General features: G+C 40.3%; 1 protein-coding gene across 3 annotated transcripts in view; it reads left to right on the top strand.

Annotated features, from left to right (window-relative positions):
* Positions 1–13,466, top strand: part of ZZZ3 (zinc finger ZZ-type containing 3) — a 77,439-nt gene that overhangs the window by 60,608 nt on the left and 3,365 nt on the right. For all 3 annotated transcript variants that reach the window (XM_042461583.1, XM_042461581.1, XM_042461582.1), the window contains exons 8-10: positions 497–592; positions 6,600–6,752; positions 11,030–11,164. In XM_042461583.1, coding sequence (XP_042317517.1) covers positions 497–592; positions 6,600–6,752; positions 11,030–11,164 — 384 coding nt within the window. The remainder of the gene's footprint in view (positions 1–496; positions 593–6,599; positions 6,753–11,029; positions 11,165–13,466) is intronic.

The raw sequence follows: 13,466 nt of genomic DNA, 5'->3' as shown, positions 1-13,466 counted from the left end.
TTTAATTTTGTTTTGAATCAACAACAACATTCAGACTGAAATCCTGCATAGGAGATGTTACTATGATGGCAAAGCTAAGACCCATCTCCCAATCTGACCTCTCCCCTTAAAATCCACCCTATGATCAGACAGCCACACCAACCCAAAAGAGTTCTGTGGGATTGGTAAGCAGAACACTGAAGAATGATGCAGCCCTTCCCACCATCAGGTCATGGTGCAGTGAGCTAATTAAATGGGATGAGGGAAGAATAGGCTGAAAACTAGACAAATAGTACACCTTGAAAAAGGCATTTGTAATGTTGTTCATAATACCGGATTTAAATAGGAGAGTAAAATGTTCTCATAAACAGAGAAGAAAGTAAATAACATCTGTTAAATGTCTATTAAAGATTTAGAGTAACATTATCAAATGTCATCCTTGCATATGTACACCTTTATAATGGAAATCATAGTATATACATTCAGAAATTATAGCTACCTTTTTTTTTCTTTCCAGGTTGCCAGCAGAGTGCAGAAGTATTTCATAAAACTGACTAAAGCTGGTATTCCTGTTCCAGGCAGAACTCCAAACTTGTATTTGTACTCCAAAAAGGTAAATTGCGATGCTTCATATTTATTCTGGCATTTAAATACAGACATATTTATGGAACAAATGAATAGTACTCCACCAGTGTTGCACCAAGTCACATTTTTATTTGTGACATCTGCATCAACATAGCTACGGTGACATTGCATAGTTAAATGAGAACTTGTATGTTAGTTTCATTTTTACCAAAACAAAATAACTTTTTCAAGTAGATGAATTAAGGTAATTTAATGACTTTATTGATTGTGATATAGTATCTACAAATAATAAATCTGAACAAAAGGGCTAGCTTGTAAGAAAAAATCTGAATCTGCAGACTCAGTCTGTGAAGCTTCTTCATTTCCCTCGCTGTATATAGAAATTAATTGAGGTTGGTGGTTTCTGCCCCTAATAGCAACCAAGAAGTTGTGATCCAGATAGAACTTTAATCCAGAAGGAGGCCAAAGCAACTCTTTTTTTCTCAGGAACCAAAAGCATCTGCCTTGCTCTCACTCAAGCAGTCCTTTGTATGGTTGCTAGAGTGAGGACAGGATGAAAGGCCATCATCACCAATATTGCAAAAGATCACTGGCATGGGGATTAAGCTAATGCCTCTTCCCCATGTGTTGTGTTCACATGCCTGTAGCACCTGACCCCACCCGGAAGTCAGAAGGGTCTAGGAGCTGAAAAGATTGTATTCTGCTCTCTTGGATGATCAAAATCAATAGTTGAAAATGTTGTTATTGAATGGGGGTTGGGGGGGAGAATTGGAAGTTCTCCTTATTTCTTTGTATCACTTCCTCCAAGTACAAATCACTAGAGATGTGCAAACATTTTAGAGACATCCTGAGGCATGTAAGACTGCTTCTCAGAGATTTGGGCTGCCTTTGAAACAAGGTGGTTGTCTTTCAAAGAGGTATAAAATGAGACAGTCTTGTGCCAAATTTATTGTTTATTATTTATTTATTTCATTTGGGATCCAAGGTGGCTCACCGATTAAAAAAAATTTTTTTAAGAACATCACAGTAAAAATTCAGAACAGTTAAAATCATCTAAAAACAATATAAATCCACATAAAAATATACAAAAGCTAAAAGGCACAACCAAAACCCACCCCACACAAATGCCAAATGTTCATTTTGTTTAAAGTTCATAATGTTTTATGAGGCCTACTGTTGCAAAAACATAAAACATTAAAGCAGGGATCGCAACCTTTTAGGGCCATTGGGGCATTTGATAGTGTTGTGGGCATCATCACAGAATATGAGAAATAAGAAAAGTATTTGGTTGTTTGGTTGGAGAAAGCATCAGGTTATAGATTGTTTCCTACCTCTGTCCTGGAAAGGCAGTGATTTTATGATCAAGATTTTTCAGCACAAGGTTTGGTATTTTCTTCCTTTGTTTGCTCCTAATTAATCGATTCCTTCTTCCTGATCTAATTCCTTCATGCTTTGTTCCTATGTGTGTCACTTTTTAAAAAAATCCTCTGATGACAGAACAGTCAGTTTGGACATATAAGGAGTCATGCAGTTCAAGGAAGGTGAAATAAAACAGGAGTATAGTTTGCCATCTGTTTTTGCACAGGATCCGTTCTGGACCCCCCCCCCCCCCCCCCGCCATAAAAACAAAGGCTTGCACATATTCAAGCCTCATAGGCTTGAATGGGGTGCACCCCAGCTCGTAGTCTGGGCACGCACGCCATTGGAAATAGCGGAGGTTGTCCCTCCGCTGATATTTGAGGGCACAGGTCCCAGATCCGTGACGTAGGAGGGGCGATTGTACAATGCAGAAGTGGAGGAGAACAAGAGTGCCCCAAATTTTCTGACTTTCTTACTAAAAGAAAGTACAGTATTGAGAGGGTGATGTTTAGTGCCTTAATGGATTTGTCCACCAGATGGCAATGCAAACCAAATAATATTGTACTAACTTTTTCCAAACTTCTCGAAGAGACCTATTTAATAGCAGTTAATCAGAAAATCAGAATGACCTGTCCCTCTCCATAGCTGGAAAAGAATCCAGCAATGACAGAAAAAACAGAGATTCTGTTCTTTCCTACACAGTGGTGAATCTTGAAAGTACCTCTTGGGGATGCTCATCCAGCAGCCTTTTTGTTATGAATCATCATACCTAAAGGTAGCAGAACTCCACTGCAAGATTCAGGAGAAAGATGGCCAGATGTAATCTTAAATACCTACAAGGCAACAGCCCTGACCTGAGGCTATCCTCCAGTCCAGCTGAAGATTCTCTGCTGTGGGCAGAGAATCTATAGAGGCCATCCATAGCATCAGCTGGTTTGATCCCACATTCCCTAGAGAAAGCTAGAGTATAAATAAATAAACAAATAGCTGGAGCGAGATGTGGTCAGCCTCAAGTCATTCACCATTTTAATTAGGCATCCTAGGGAAGGTCAGCCATACTTTAACACATTAACAGACAGAGACAGGACCAAGTCATACATACACACACCCATTGTAGTTGTGTGCCTTCACGTCATTTCTGACTTATAGTGACCCTATTACTTGCCAACGCATCTTGACAAGATTTGTTCAAGAGGGTTTGGCTTTAGATTCCTCTGAAATTGATAGAGTTATGACTTGCCCAATATTGTCAGTAGGTTTCATGGCTGAGCGGTCTCTAGAGCCATAATCCTACACTCAAGCCACTACACCACGGTGGCTTTGCTACCATAGGTGGCAGCAACTTTATGTTACTGTAGATCAGGGATAAGCAACTGTGGAATGGTAGGGGAGATGTATCAGTCCCTCAGACCTTGAAGGGCCACACCACTGCTGCACCCACAAAAACAAACAATTCTTGCCTCTCTAAACACCCTCTAAGAATCAGGGGAAACATTTTCACCATGTTTTGGGGCCTTCCCTGGGCCTGTTAGGCCCAGGAGCGTCCTTTTTTAAAACCAGAAAGTGAGCAGAAGTCAATTCCTGCTTGCTTCCTGGTTTTGGTTTGTTTTTAAGTCTCTTCTGGGCCTAAATTGACTGGTGGGGTGCAAAAGGTGGTGGAATGCTCTTGAAGAGGTATTTTGGGACAAAAAAACTTGTTTGAAAAGTTTTACAAACATTTTATTTGATCCTCAAAGGGCAGGGGGGCGCCATACAGGGTGGAAATGCTCTCCACGCTCAGTCTATAGGGTACTTGGGGATAATTTTAAGGAAAATAAAAAAGTAAACTATCTTAGATAATAATAATAATAATAATAATAATAATAATAATAATAATAATAATATATTTATATCCTGCCTCTCCCTTTGTGAGGATCGAGGCTGGTAACAACATACCAAATGCAAATACATAAATAATAACAAAAACATTCTTTATTCCGAGGGGCCTCACAAACAGCCGGGGGGGACAGGGGGGTGCACTTTGCCCACTCCAGTTGTGGATAGTCAGTGGATTAATGCTATGCAAGTTTGCAATCACTTCTGTCTTGTATTGGAGGAAAACTGCATCCAGTTTTCTGATCATGCATGACTCAATTTAAAAGCTCCAATGTTGTGTTAGTTTTCTTCATCCTGTATGCTATCTGGGATCCAGAATTTTTTTTTGGAGGGGGGGGGTTATAGAGGCCCAGAGTTGTCCATTTATATCTAAGAAGATTTTGCAGCAGACTGGAAACACTATAAGAGAGCCTTTGCTCTGGGCTAGTTAGGAATAGGGACCGTCAATCAGCTAATGAGGATTCCAAGGAAACTACCATCAGACGTTCCTGTTGGCCTTCCTAAGTGTGATGTTTGATGTAGCAGAACCAAAGTAGCTTCTACAGTTGGCCCTTCTTATACACGTATTTTTTATACACGGATTCAAGCATACACGGTTTGAAAATGTTCAAAAAAAGTATAAATTTCAAATATCAAATCTTGATTTTCCATTTTTATAAGGGACACTATTTTGCTATGTCATTATGTTTAATGTGACTTGAGCATACACGGATTTTGTTATACACGGGGGATCTGGGAACCAAACCCCAGCGTATAACAAGGGTCCACTGTACTGTGTTTCTCCTATTGTAACCATGCCACAGGTGAGATGAGGACTGTGGGGGGTCTGTTTCTCCTTCTTTCTGCCCTCATAATACATGACTATGTCCTTGTCTGAAGTTCTGTGAGGATCAGCTGGTTTCTAACTGCAAGCAGCCCCTGATGGGAGTTGTTTGCAGAGGTGCACTGGAGAGAGTGTCAGAACTCCACACCAAAGAAACAAGCCTTTCTCCTACCCATTTGGTAGTCGGACACGATTTGACAACCTTGTCAAAGAGAAACCTTTACCTTTAGGGGAGACACATTGTGCTCTGGTGTTCTGGTGTTCTCCCTTCTCCTACCCATTTGACCATATCAAAGAATTTTCTTTGAAAGATTTAATCCAAGGTGGTTTGCCATTGCTTTCCTTAGCCTAAAGCTTATGGTATTCACTGGTAGTGTCTCTTCCAAGTAGTTACAGGGCTTGATTTTTGCTTAACTTTTGAGGTCAGATAGGAACTGTTGGTTTGATGACTTATTTTTTTCAGCAGTGGATGGAGAGTATTCTTTCCTACACTTTGAGATGGTTAATGAAGGTTCAGATTGGGTCCTTCTTCAGAGTTCTTTGTTTTTGGTAGCATGGCATATGCAACCAGAAAACTGAGTGGAGTATTCTCTTATACAAGGTAGAACTGGGTACTAATTTGTATAGTACTGTTTCTGGATATGTGGGAAGAAATAAACCTGTTTAAGCTACATTCCATTTGCTGCTGAAAAGGAACTTCTCCTGTTTTAGCTGGAGATCTCATGAGTTTCTGGGGGAGATACCCATCTTCCCTGCCAATTCTTCCAATTTTTGAGAACAAGATGGAATAGGGAAATCACATTATGGTGAACAAAAGTGACAGAAGGAATAATTGTTCACAGATAACATGGGTGATTTCTTTTACCTTCCCGGTGGGGATGACAAATGGGCAATAGAAGGGAGTCTCCTCCAGAGATACTGTATGCCAGTATTGGACGTTCATGCTGAAGGTTTTCCTCCATTAAAATAGCTCTTTGGTCTGATGCAGCATGGTTTTTCTTATAACTCTTTCTATTGCCATGAAATAAAAATACATACCTAAGCCAGTCCAGATCACTTAGAGCATCAGCATTTTCAAGTAGTGTATCTGTCTCAGAAACTTGTAGAGACACCATACATATTTTCAGTATGATACATATTTTCAGTATGATACATTGTTTTGCCTCTTGGTGGCAGACTTTGGGGAAGAGGTACAACACATTCTTTGTTTATAGTCTCAACCAGTTTGTCCCTCCCTACAAATGGTGTTAGTGTATGCACTTCCCACTTTCGAATTCCATCTTTGCTCTGAATAGACAGAGGATTGGTCATTTACAATAAGAAAGTTCCTTCTAGTTTGATGTGATGGAGGGATCCAAGCCAGACCCTAGCTGTCCCATCATGTGGCCCAGTCTGAGATTCTAGACTGTGGGGATGCTTGATCTATCGTATTCCACTATGTGCTGTGCCCCTTGTGTGGTTGGAGGCAGAGAATCCCAGTTTATGTTCTGTCTTGATCTTTTGGCTACAAAATGCACCTAGAGAAGTCTATCCGTTTTAGATATACTCTAGTTTGAAACTTACTCCTACTCTAGAAAAACAGGATTATGTGACCTTCATCTTTTATTGGTAGTAGGGGGAGCTAGCCCACTATTGGAATACTCCATTTTATCAAACCAGAAAGAATCTTTGCTATTCATGTCCCATGTTCAAGTTTATTTTAATTATTTTAATTATTTAATCACATTTCCTGATTGAATCAAGTTTCCTGATTAGAAGGGAAAATAATTCTTCATGTAATTAAAATATCTTGTCTTAGAATTCATTGTATTTTGAGTATAAGAATGAGAATATCCTTAAATTACAGATTAGGCTTCCTTTGGATATAAAAAGAGGTAAAAGAAAATATATGTACTCTCCCCTGGGGTGATATAAAAATGATATAACACTGACTTTTCATTGATACAATTTCACTAATAGACTCTTTATTCTATTATAGTCCTCTAATAGGCGGCAGCATCCTCTGAATAAACATCTCTTCAAGCCCTCAACTTTCATGACATCCCATGAACCTCCTGTATATATGGATGAAGATGATGACAGATCCAGTTTTCACAGTCATATGGCCACTGCAGCAGAGGAGGAACCATCGGTATGTTTTCCTTTGCAACTAGATATTGAAAATAAATTACATATGATAACAGCACAATGTGGAGCTTTTAAGTTATATGAAATGGGCTTATACTGTGATGAAGCAGAGCACTGGTTCATATAGCTGTATCTTCATGCAGAAGTCTCTTTTAAACTGTTAAAATCCTCTCCCAGAATCAGATGGTCCTTTGAGGCAGCATCCCATAAAAAAATTGCCATCAAAGTAACATTTGCACATTTTGCTCTGGAAACAAACCATTCTTCCCAAAATTGTAGCAGATAAAATTTGTTCTAATGTATATCTAAGGTGTTTTTCACAAGCAGTTCTTTCATTGTTCTTCAGCAAGCTGCATTGATTTGGATCACATCCGTAGGATAGTAACAACAATTGTTTTTTGTTGCCAGTTCCAAAACCAGATCAACAGCATTACCAGATCAGGGTTTTCCTGTCTGTTAGCAAAGCATTGTTTCAGAAGAAAAGCTCAGTCCAAACAAAGCAATTGTAGTAGTCCCATTTTAGCTGAAAAAGTGAAAATCTCTGATATGTTAAGAGACTAAGGCGGGTTACAGACCGCCCGTTTGGGGCGGCCTGCACCCGCCCCTTTCCTTGGTGTATCGGGGCCTCAGCTGCCAGATTGGCAGCCTCCAAGGCCCCAATCCACCACTTTGCAGGCTGTGGGGAAGCGGCAAAAGGCCGCTTCCCCGCAGCCTAGAAAGGGGTGTCCTTGAGGCTTCAAGCCCCAAGGACACCCCACGGTGGCGGGGAGGAGGAGAAAGGGGCCACTTGGCCCCTTTCTCCCTTGCGTCGCTGGGCGCAGCCGTCTGAAGGCTGCGGCCAACAACACAAAGCAGGAAGGAGCTCCGAAACGGAGCTCCTTCTGGAGTCACGCAAAGGGTGCCATAGGCGCCATGGCGCAGCCTCAATATGTCACAACCGCGCCACCTTGTTTGGAGGCGGCGTGGTCGTGACGTATTGATGGTGGCGGCCGTGTGGAATGGCTGCCGCCATTTTGTGCACGCGGAGCACGTATTAGGGTTAGGGGGGTGCGGAAGCAGCGCCCCTTCCTAACCCTAGTACGCATTCCGCATGCACTATATGGCCCGTTTGTAACGGGCCAGACTTTTCTAGTAATCCTATTTCTTCTTTGTGGGCTCTGCGCCTCTCACAGATGGGCTATCCTGCCCCTGCCCCTGCACTGTTTGTAACCTTTTAGAATCTTGTAGCCCCACCTACCTCCAGCAACCCTATGTAAGGGATTTTCTGCCAAAACCATTAGTCACCTGTTACAGCAGTATTGTGAAGAACTACTCTGTTGAGCTCCTTTAACTATTCATTGTTCAGTGCTGACTTTACTAGTATCTTCAGATTCAGGTGAGCTCTGGTGGTGCAGTGATTAAATGTCAGTACTGCAGCCACTCACTCACAAACCACAAAATTATGAGTTCAGTCCCAGCCAGCAGCTCAGAATCGACAGCCTAGCATTCTTCCGAGGTCACTAAAATGAGTACCCAGCTTGTTGGGGGCAATTAGCTTACAGTTGTAAGCCGCTTAGAGACGGCTTAATACAGTATTAAGTAGTATATAAATGAACTGCTATTGCTATTCAGACCTTCATGGTTTAGCATTTGATGGTCAAAGCCACACTTGTCTTTGGGGCTATACTTATTACTGGCATCATTCAAAAAGTGCATCCTTTGTAGCACCAAAATTCCTGGACAGGATAGATACTTGAAGTGCCTAAGCTGTTTAGGCAAGGTTTGTGTGATTGCTGCTTGCATCCGCTGTACAGCTTTCATTCCACAAGTGAGAAGAAACAGGGAATTGCAGCTGAAACATTTATGAGTAAGCCCTCAGACCGCCTATCACCAACACTGAGATCATCCACTCTAAGGAGATGAATACCCAGATAATTCATCTTGACCATCAACATCAGCCTTTGTCAGTATCGATGACACAGAGATACCCAAAGTCACCTTCCATCCTGTTGGCGAGTTCCTCCACTCAGCTCCTCTCTGAACTAAGCCATATATTTAAATGGAGGTGGAATCTAACATGCGATTGAAATAAATTATAATTTCAAATTTTTTGAGAACTATCAAGATTTTCAGTTATTATTTAGGCATTATCAAAACAGTCTTGTACGATCAGAGGAATCTATAGTTGTAAACTGAATCTTTGCATAGCATCTCATATTTACTGAATGACTTGATAATCTCCCAGATTTGTCCATAAAATTACTTTTGTCCTATTTAATTGGTAAGTACGGAAGTCCATGTCAGAGACTTCCGTCTATGTCCTTCAGACACAGATATAGTTCTTTTTCCTACAGCTCTCTGTCCATTAGAATTAATCTGTGAAATGTTCTCTTATTCTGTACCCCAGACTGGGAAAACATATTGAAGGATTAATCTTCCTGAAAACAGGCCTGCTCTTTATCACATTTTAAAGAACAAATAAGAACACTTACTGTAGATTTTGCCTTGGTTGGGTCTTTGCCTTCGGGGTGTGTTCTGCTTTTTCAAGCCTCAGTCATTCTTCTACCTTTTCTAACCATGTTTCCTTCTTTTTCCCCAGCTATGTGATTTTAGATTATGTCTAGTGAACACACACAATATTTGCTGCAGTTGTGCAATTGAAAAAATAATACAGCCAAGGTGTGAGATGGAGCACTGAAAACCTTTCAGTCTTCCAAGATGCCATGTCACTGATTTCACAATGTTTACTGTGGAGGGCCACATGCATTTCAAAAGGAGATACATTGTGCTCACAACACAAGTCTTCAAAATGACTTGCTTGTTTTTCATTAACTGCATACAGGCAAACTGGGGCCTCTCAATTGTTTACAATTGGATGAGACTTTGAGGGAGGGAAGGTGAGAAATAGCATTCACCACAGACCAAGATAAACCCCTACTGAAAAAGATACCTAGAAAATGTAAAGGGATATGTACATTTCAGCATGTATGCAGCACTGTCTCATATGGTTTTTCCACATATTTTCTGTTTATTTTACAAACAGTGGAGTGGAACAGGGAAAAATAATTTAAAAGCATAGAAAAGAAAGGAGTGGATGTCAATACTTCTTTTATGGAAGATGCACAGGGAAGATTACAATTGATTTGTACATCACTGATTATTAGAACTCTGGAAGCACTTTTGTTTGACCACATACTATAGCTGCATATAGGTAGTGGTGGGCACATTTGTTGACATCTGGTGATTGTATTATTTATAAATCAGAAGTCTGGAAACAGAAATGATGTAGAAGCAAAAATATGCTCATATATTTTCATTGGTATTTCGTAAGGAGGCCATACAGATGGGGGAATGGTAGACCCAGGGGAGAAGTTATCAGCTGCATTAAAACGAGAATTTAGTGAGGAGGCTTTGAACTCCTTACAGAAAACAGAGGCTGAGAAAGAAGAGATGGAAAAGCAACTGAATAGGCTTTTCAACCAGGAACATTTTGTGGTATATAAGGGATATGTGGATGATCCTCGCAATACAGACAATACTTGGATGGAGACAGAAGCAGTAAACTACCATGATGAATCAGGTGAAGTAATGAATAAGTTACACCTTGAAGCAGGAGATGATGCTGGGAAAGTAAAATGGGTTGACATTAGTGAAAAGCTTAAGCTGTGTGCCAGCCATGTTGACTTTGTTAAGATTGTGGCAGAGAGAAGAGGAGCTCACTGGAGAGAAGATCCCTGACTTTATTGGCTGCAACCAGAGATCAGAGCATCAAACAAAAGCCTAAACATGTTAGAAGTGGAATGAGATGTTCATGTTATTTCAAGGGAAACATAATGTTAAGTGAAGCTATGTCCTTTGATTTCAATGGGAAAAACTTAAACAGATGTTTAACTCTTCCACTGAAATCACAGCATATCCTCTCTTTTTAACAAGAAATACTACCAAGCCATTAGATAACACACATTCTGTATCCATTATATCCAGGGAGAAATACTTGTACAATGGTATGATTTTGGCGACCAAGAGGAGTGTTATTAAGAGGCATTTTACAGCTGTATTTACATTACATTTACATCTGTTCTTATACATTTCTTATGAAATGTTCTTATACATAATCTGTTCGTTGCTTTGATCAAATTTTGGAAAAGCGGGTTACAAATAAACTATATTATTATGGATTTTTCACTACAATTTTAAGGCTATGAACTTTGTGGATCTATTTACATAGTTTGGCTTTTTCAGTGTGAATCTTCCTTAATGTAACTTTCAGAGTGAGAATTCTTCCCCTTCTGTCTTTAACAGGATGACGAAAGTATACCTGTAGCATATCGAGAATTACCAGAATATAAAGAGCTGCTCAAACTGAAAAAGCTGAAAAAGCAGAAGTTGCAGCTGATGCATGCAGAAAGTGGCTTCATTCAGCACGTAGGCTTTAAGGTACTAAAGATATAGGAAGACCATGTCTTTGGTCAGCTGGCTGGTGATTTCATTGGAAGCTAAGGTCCTTGGCAGTGGGTGTACCTCACAGTTTCCAAAGCAACTTAAATAAAACACAAGAAATCAAAACTACTATAGCTCTTTTTCCAGTGGTGAAATAGCCTCTGTTTCCATAAGTACTTCTGTTAGACCCAAGAAGACAGAGAATAAATGCCATTTTAAATTCCAAGGGTTTCTCAACAAACAGAAACCTGTTTCCCCCATATATAAAGTTTTGTTTGCACACGTTCAGACTGCACTCCTATTCCTCTTTGGCAGCAAGAACTATGAAACTTTGTGGGCCTTACTTTTGAGTAGTCTTGTGTAGGATTTTACTATTACTGATACTTCAAAACAGGATAATTTGAAGAATATGAGAAGTTTATTCTCTTGATCGTTATAAGAGAATATTACTAAATCATTATAAGCCATTTCCACAGATGCTAATGATAGTGAAAATTACACCTGCACTGGAATCTATTCTGCACAGTGAAAATATGTATTAGATTTGAACACCAGTATTAGGAAACCAAGCTAGCTCATATAAGAAACTTGGGAGTCACTTTTCCCCACTCTGGACTAAAACTCAATAATCATCTCTGGTCCTTGGCCATGCTGGATGGGACTGAAGTAGTTCAAATTATTTTAATGGCGCCATGCTTGGGAAGGCGGTTTTGAATATTTTAATACTCACTTGGACTAACAAAAACTTTTCATTTTCACCTCAGCAGTATTTATATTGAAAGGATGGAACAAAATGGTACACAAGTGTTCACCTCTTCGTTACATCACAGGGATGGCTACACTTTGGCCTAAAACACATATAGCTTCCAGGAAGTTCAGGATAGACTCCAGGATAATAGACTTATCTACATAGAGAGATCTTGTAACACCTTTGAGGTCTCTCTGTGTACTGATTCTATAGACTAATGGCTATATCTTTGAATCTTAAACTTAATTACAGTTGGACATTGGTATCTGTGGGTGATACATTCTGAGCCCCCCCCCCCCCCCGCAAATACCAAAAACTTCAAGTCCAATTCTTCCTAATGGTGGTGTGACGTGCGTGCGGCCATTAGTGTGACCATGTGTACATGCCATCATTGGGGACAATGGGGGCTTGCCGTCTACAGATGGTTAAATCAGCAGATGGCAAGCCAGTGAATAAGGAGGCCCCATTGTATTTCTTTTCTCTTGAGTCACCAAACCATGGAGAAGGGAATAGAATACGAAAAGACTATGGTCCTCCATGTAGTGTTGCCCAGCAGCTCCCATCCTTCTTAACCCAGAAAGATAGTGGTGGGAGATTCTGGGAGTTACAGTCCAACAACATCTGGAGGGCTACTGTTGCACACCCATCCTATAGTGAGCACGTCACTGAAGTAAGGAAAAAGTGACACCTATGAGATTAAAACTAGAAGCAAAAGTAATGAAATTAAACTTTGGCCTAAATACAGTCATCAGTCTCAATTAGAGTAGACCCACTGACAATATGTTGTCAACATTAGTACATTCCATTGATTCATTGGGCCTACTCTAATTGGATTTGGGTCTCTGTGTGGAAGAATTATTGGGAAAACCAAAAGATGGAATGATTTGGATGATAAAATTGGGAGCATACTTATCAAATTTGCAGATGACACCAAATTAGGAGGTGTAGCTAATACCCCAGAGGACAGGATCAAAATTCAAAATGACTTGAATAAACTAGAAAGCTGGGCCAAAGCTAACAAAATGAAATTCAACATGGAGACATGAAAAGTACTGCACTTTAGGGTGGAAAAATGAAATGCACAGATATAGGATAGGGGACACTTGGCTGAACGAGACTACATGTGAAAGGGATCTGGGAGTCTAAGTGGATCACAAGTTGAACATGAGTCAACAGTGCAATATGGCAGCTAAAAAGGCCAATGCGATTTTAGGCTGCATCAATAGAAGTATAGCATCAAGATCAAGGAAAGTAATAGTGCCACTCTATTCTGCTTTGGTCAGGCCCCACTTGAAATACCACAATTGAGAAAGGACATTGACAAACTAGAGTGTGTCCAAAGGAGGACAACTAAAATGGTGAAGGGTCTGGAAACCATGCCCTATGAAGAACGAATTAGGGAGCTGGGGGTGTTTAGCCTGGAGAAGAGAAGGATAAGAGCCCTGTTTAAGTATTTGAAGGGATGTCATATTGAGGAGGGAGCAAGCTTGTTTTCTGCTGCTCCAGAGAACAGGACCTGGAACAATGGATGCAAGCTCCAGGAGAGGAGAT

The sequence above is a fragment of the Sceloporus undulatus genome, chromosome 4, assembly GCF_019175285.1.
Source record: "Sceloporus undulatus isolate JIND9_A2432 ecotype Alabama chromosome 4, SceUnd_v1.1, whole genome shotgun sequence".
Taxonomy (NCBI): domain Eukaryota; kingdom Metazoa; phylum Chordata; class Lepidosauria; order Squamata; family Phrynosomatidae; genus Sceloporus; species Sceloporus undulatus.
Note: the sequence above shows the minus strand (reverse complement) of the source record. Positions and strands in the feature narration are given on the sequence as shown.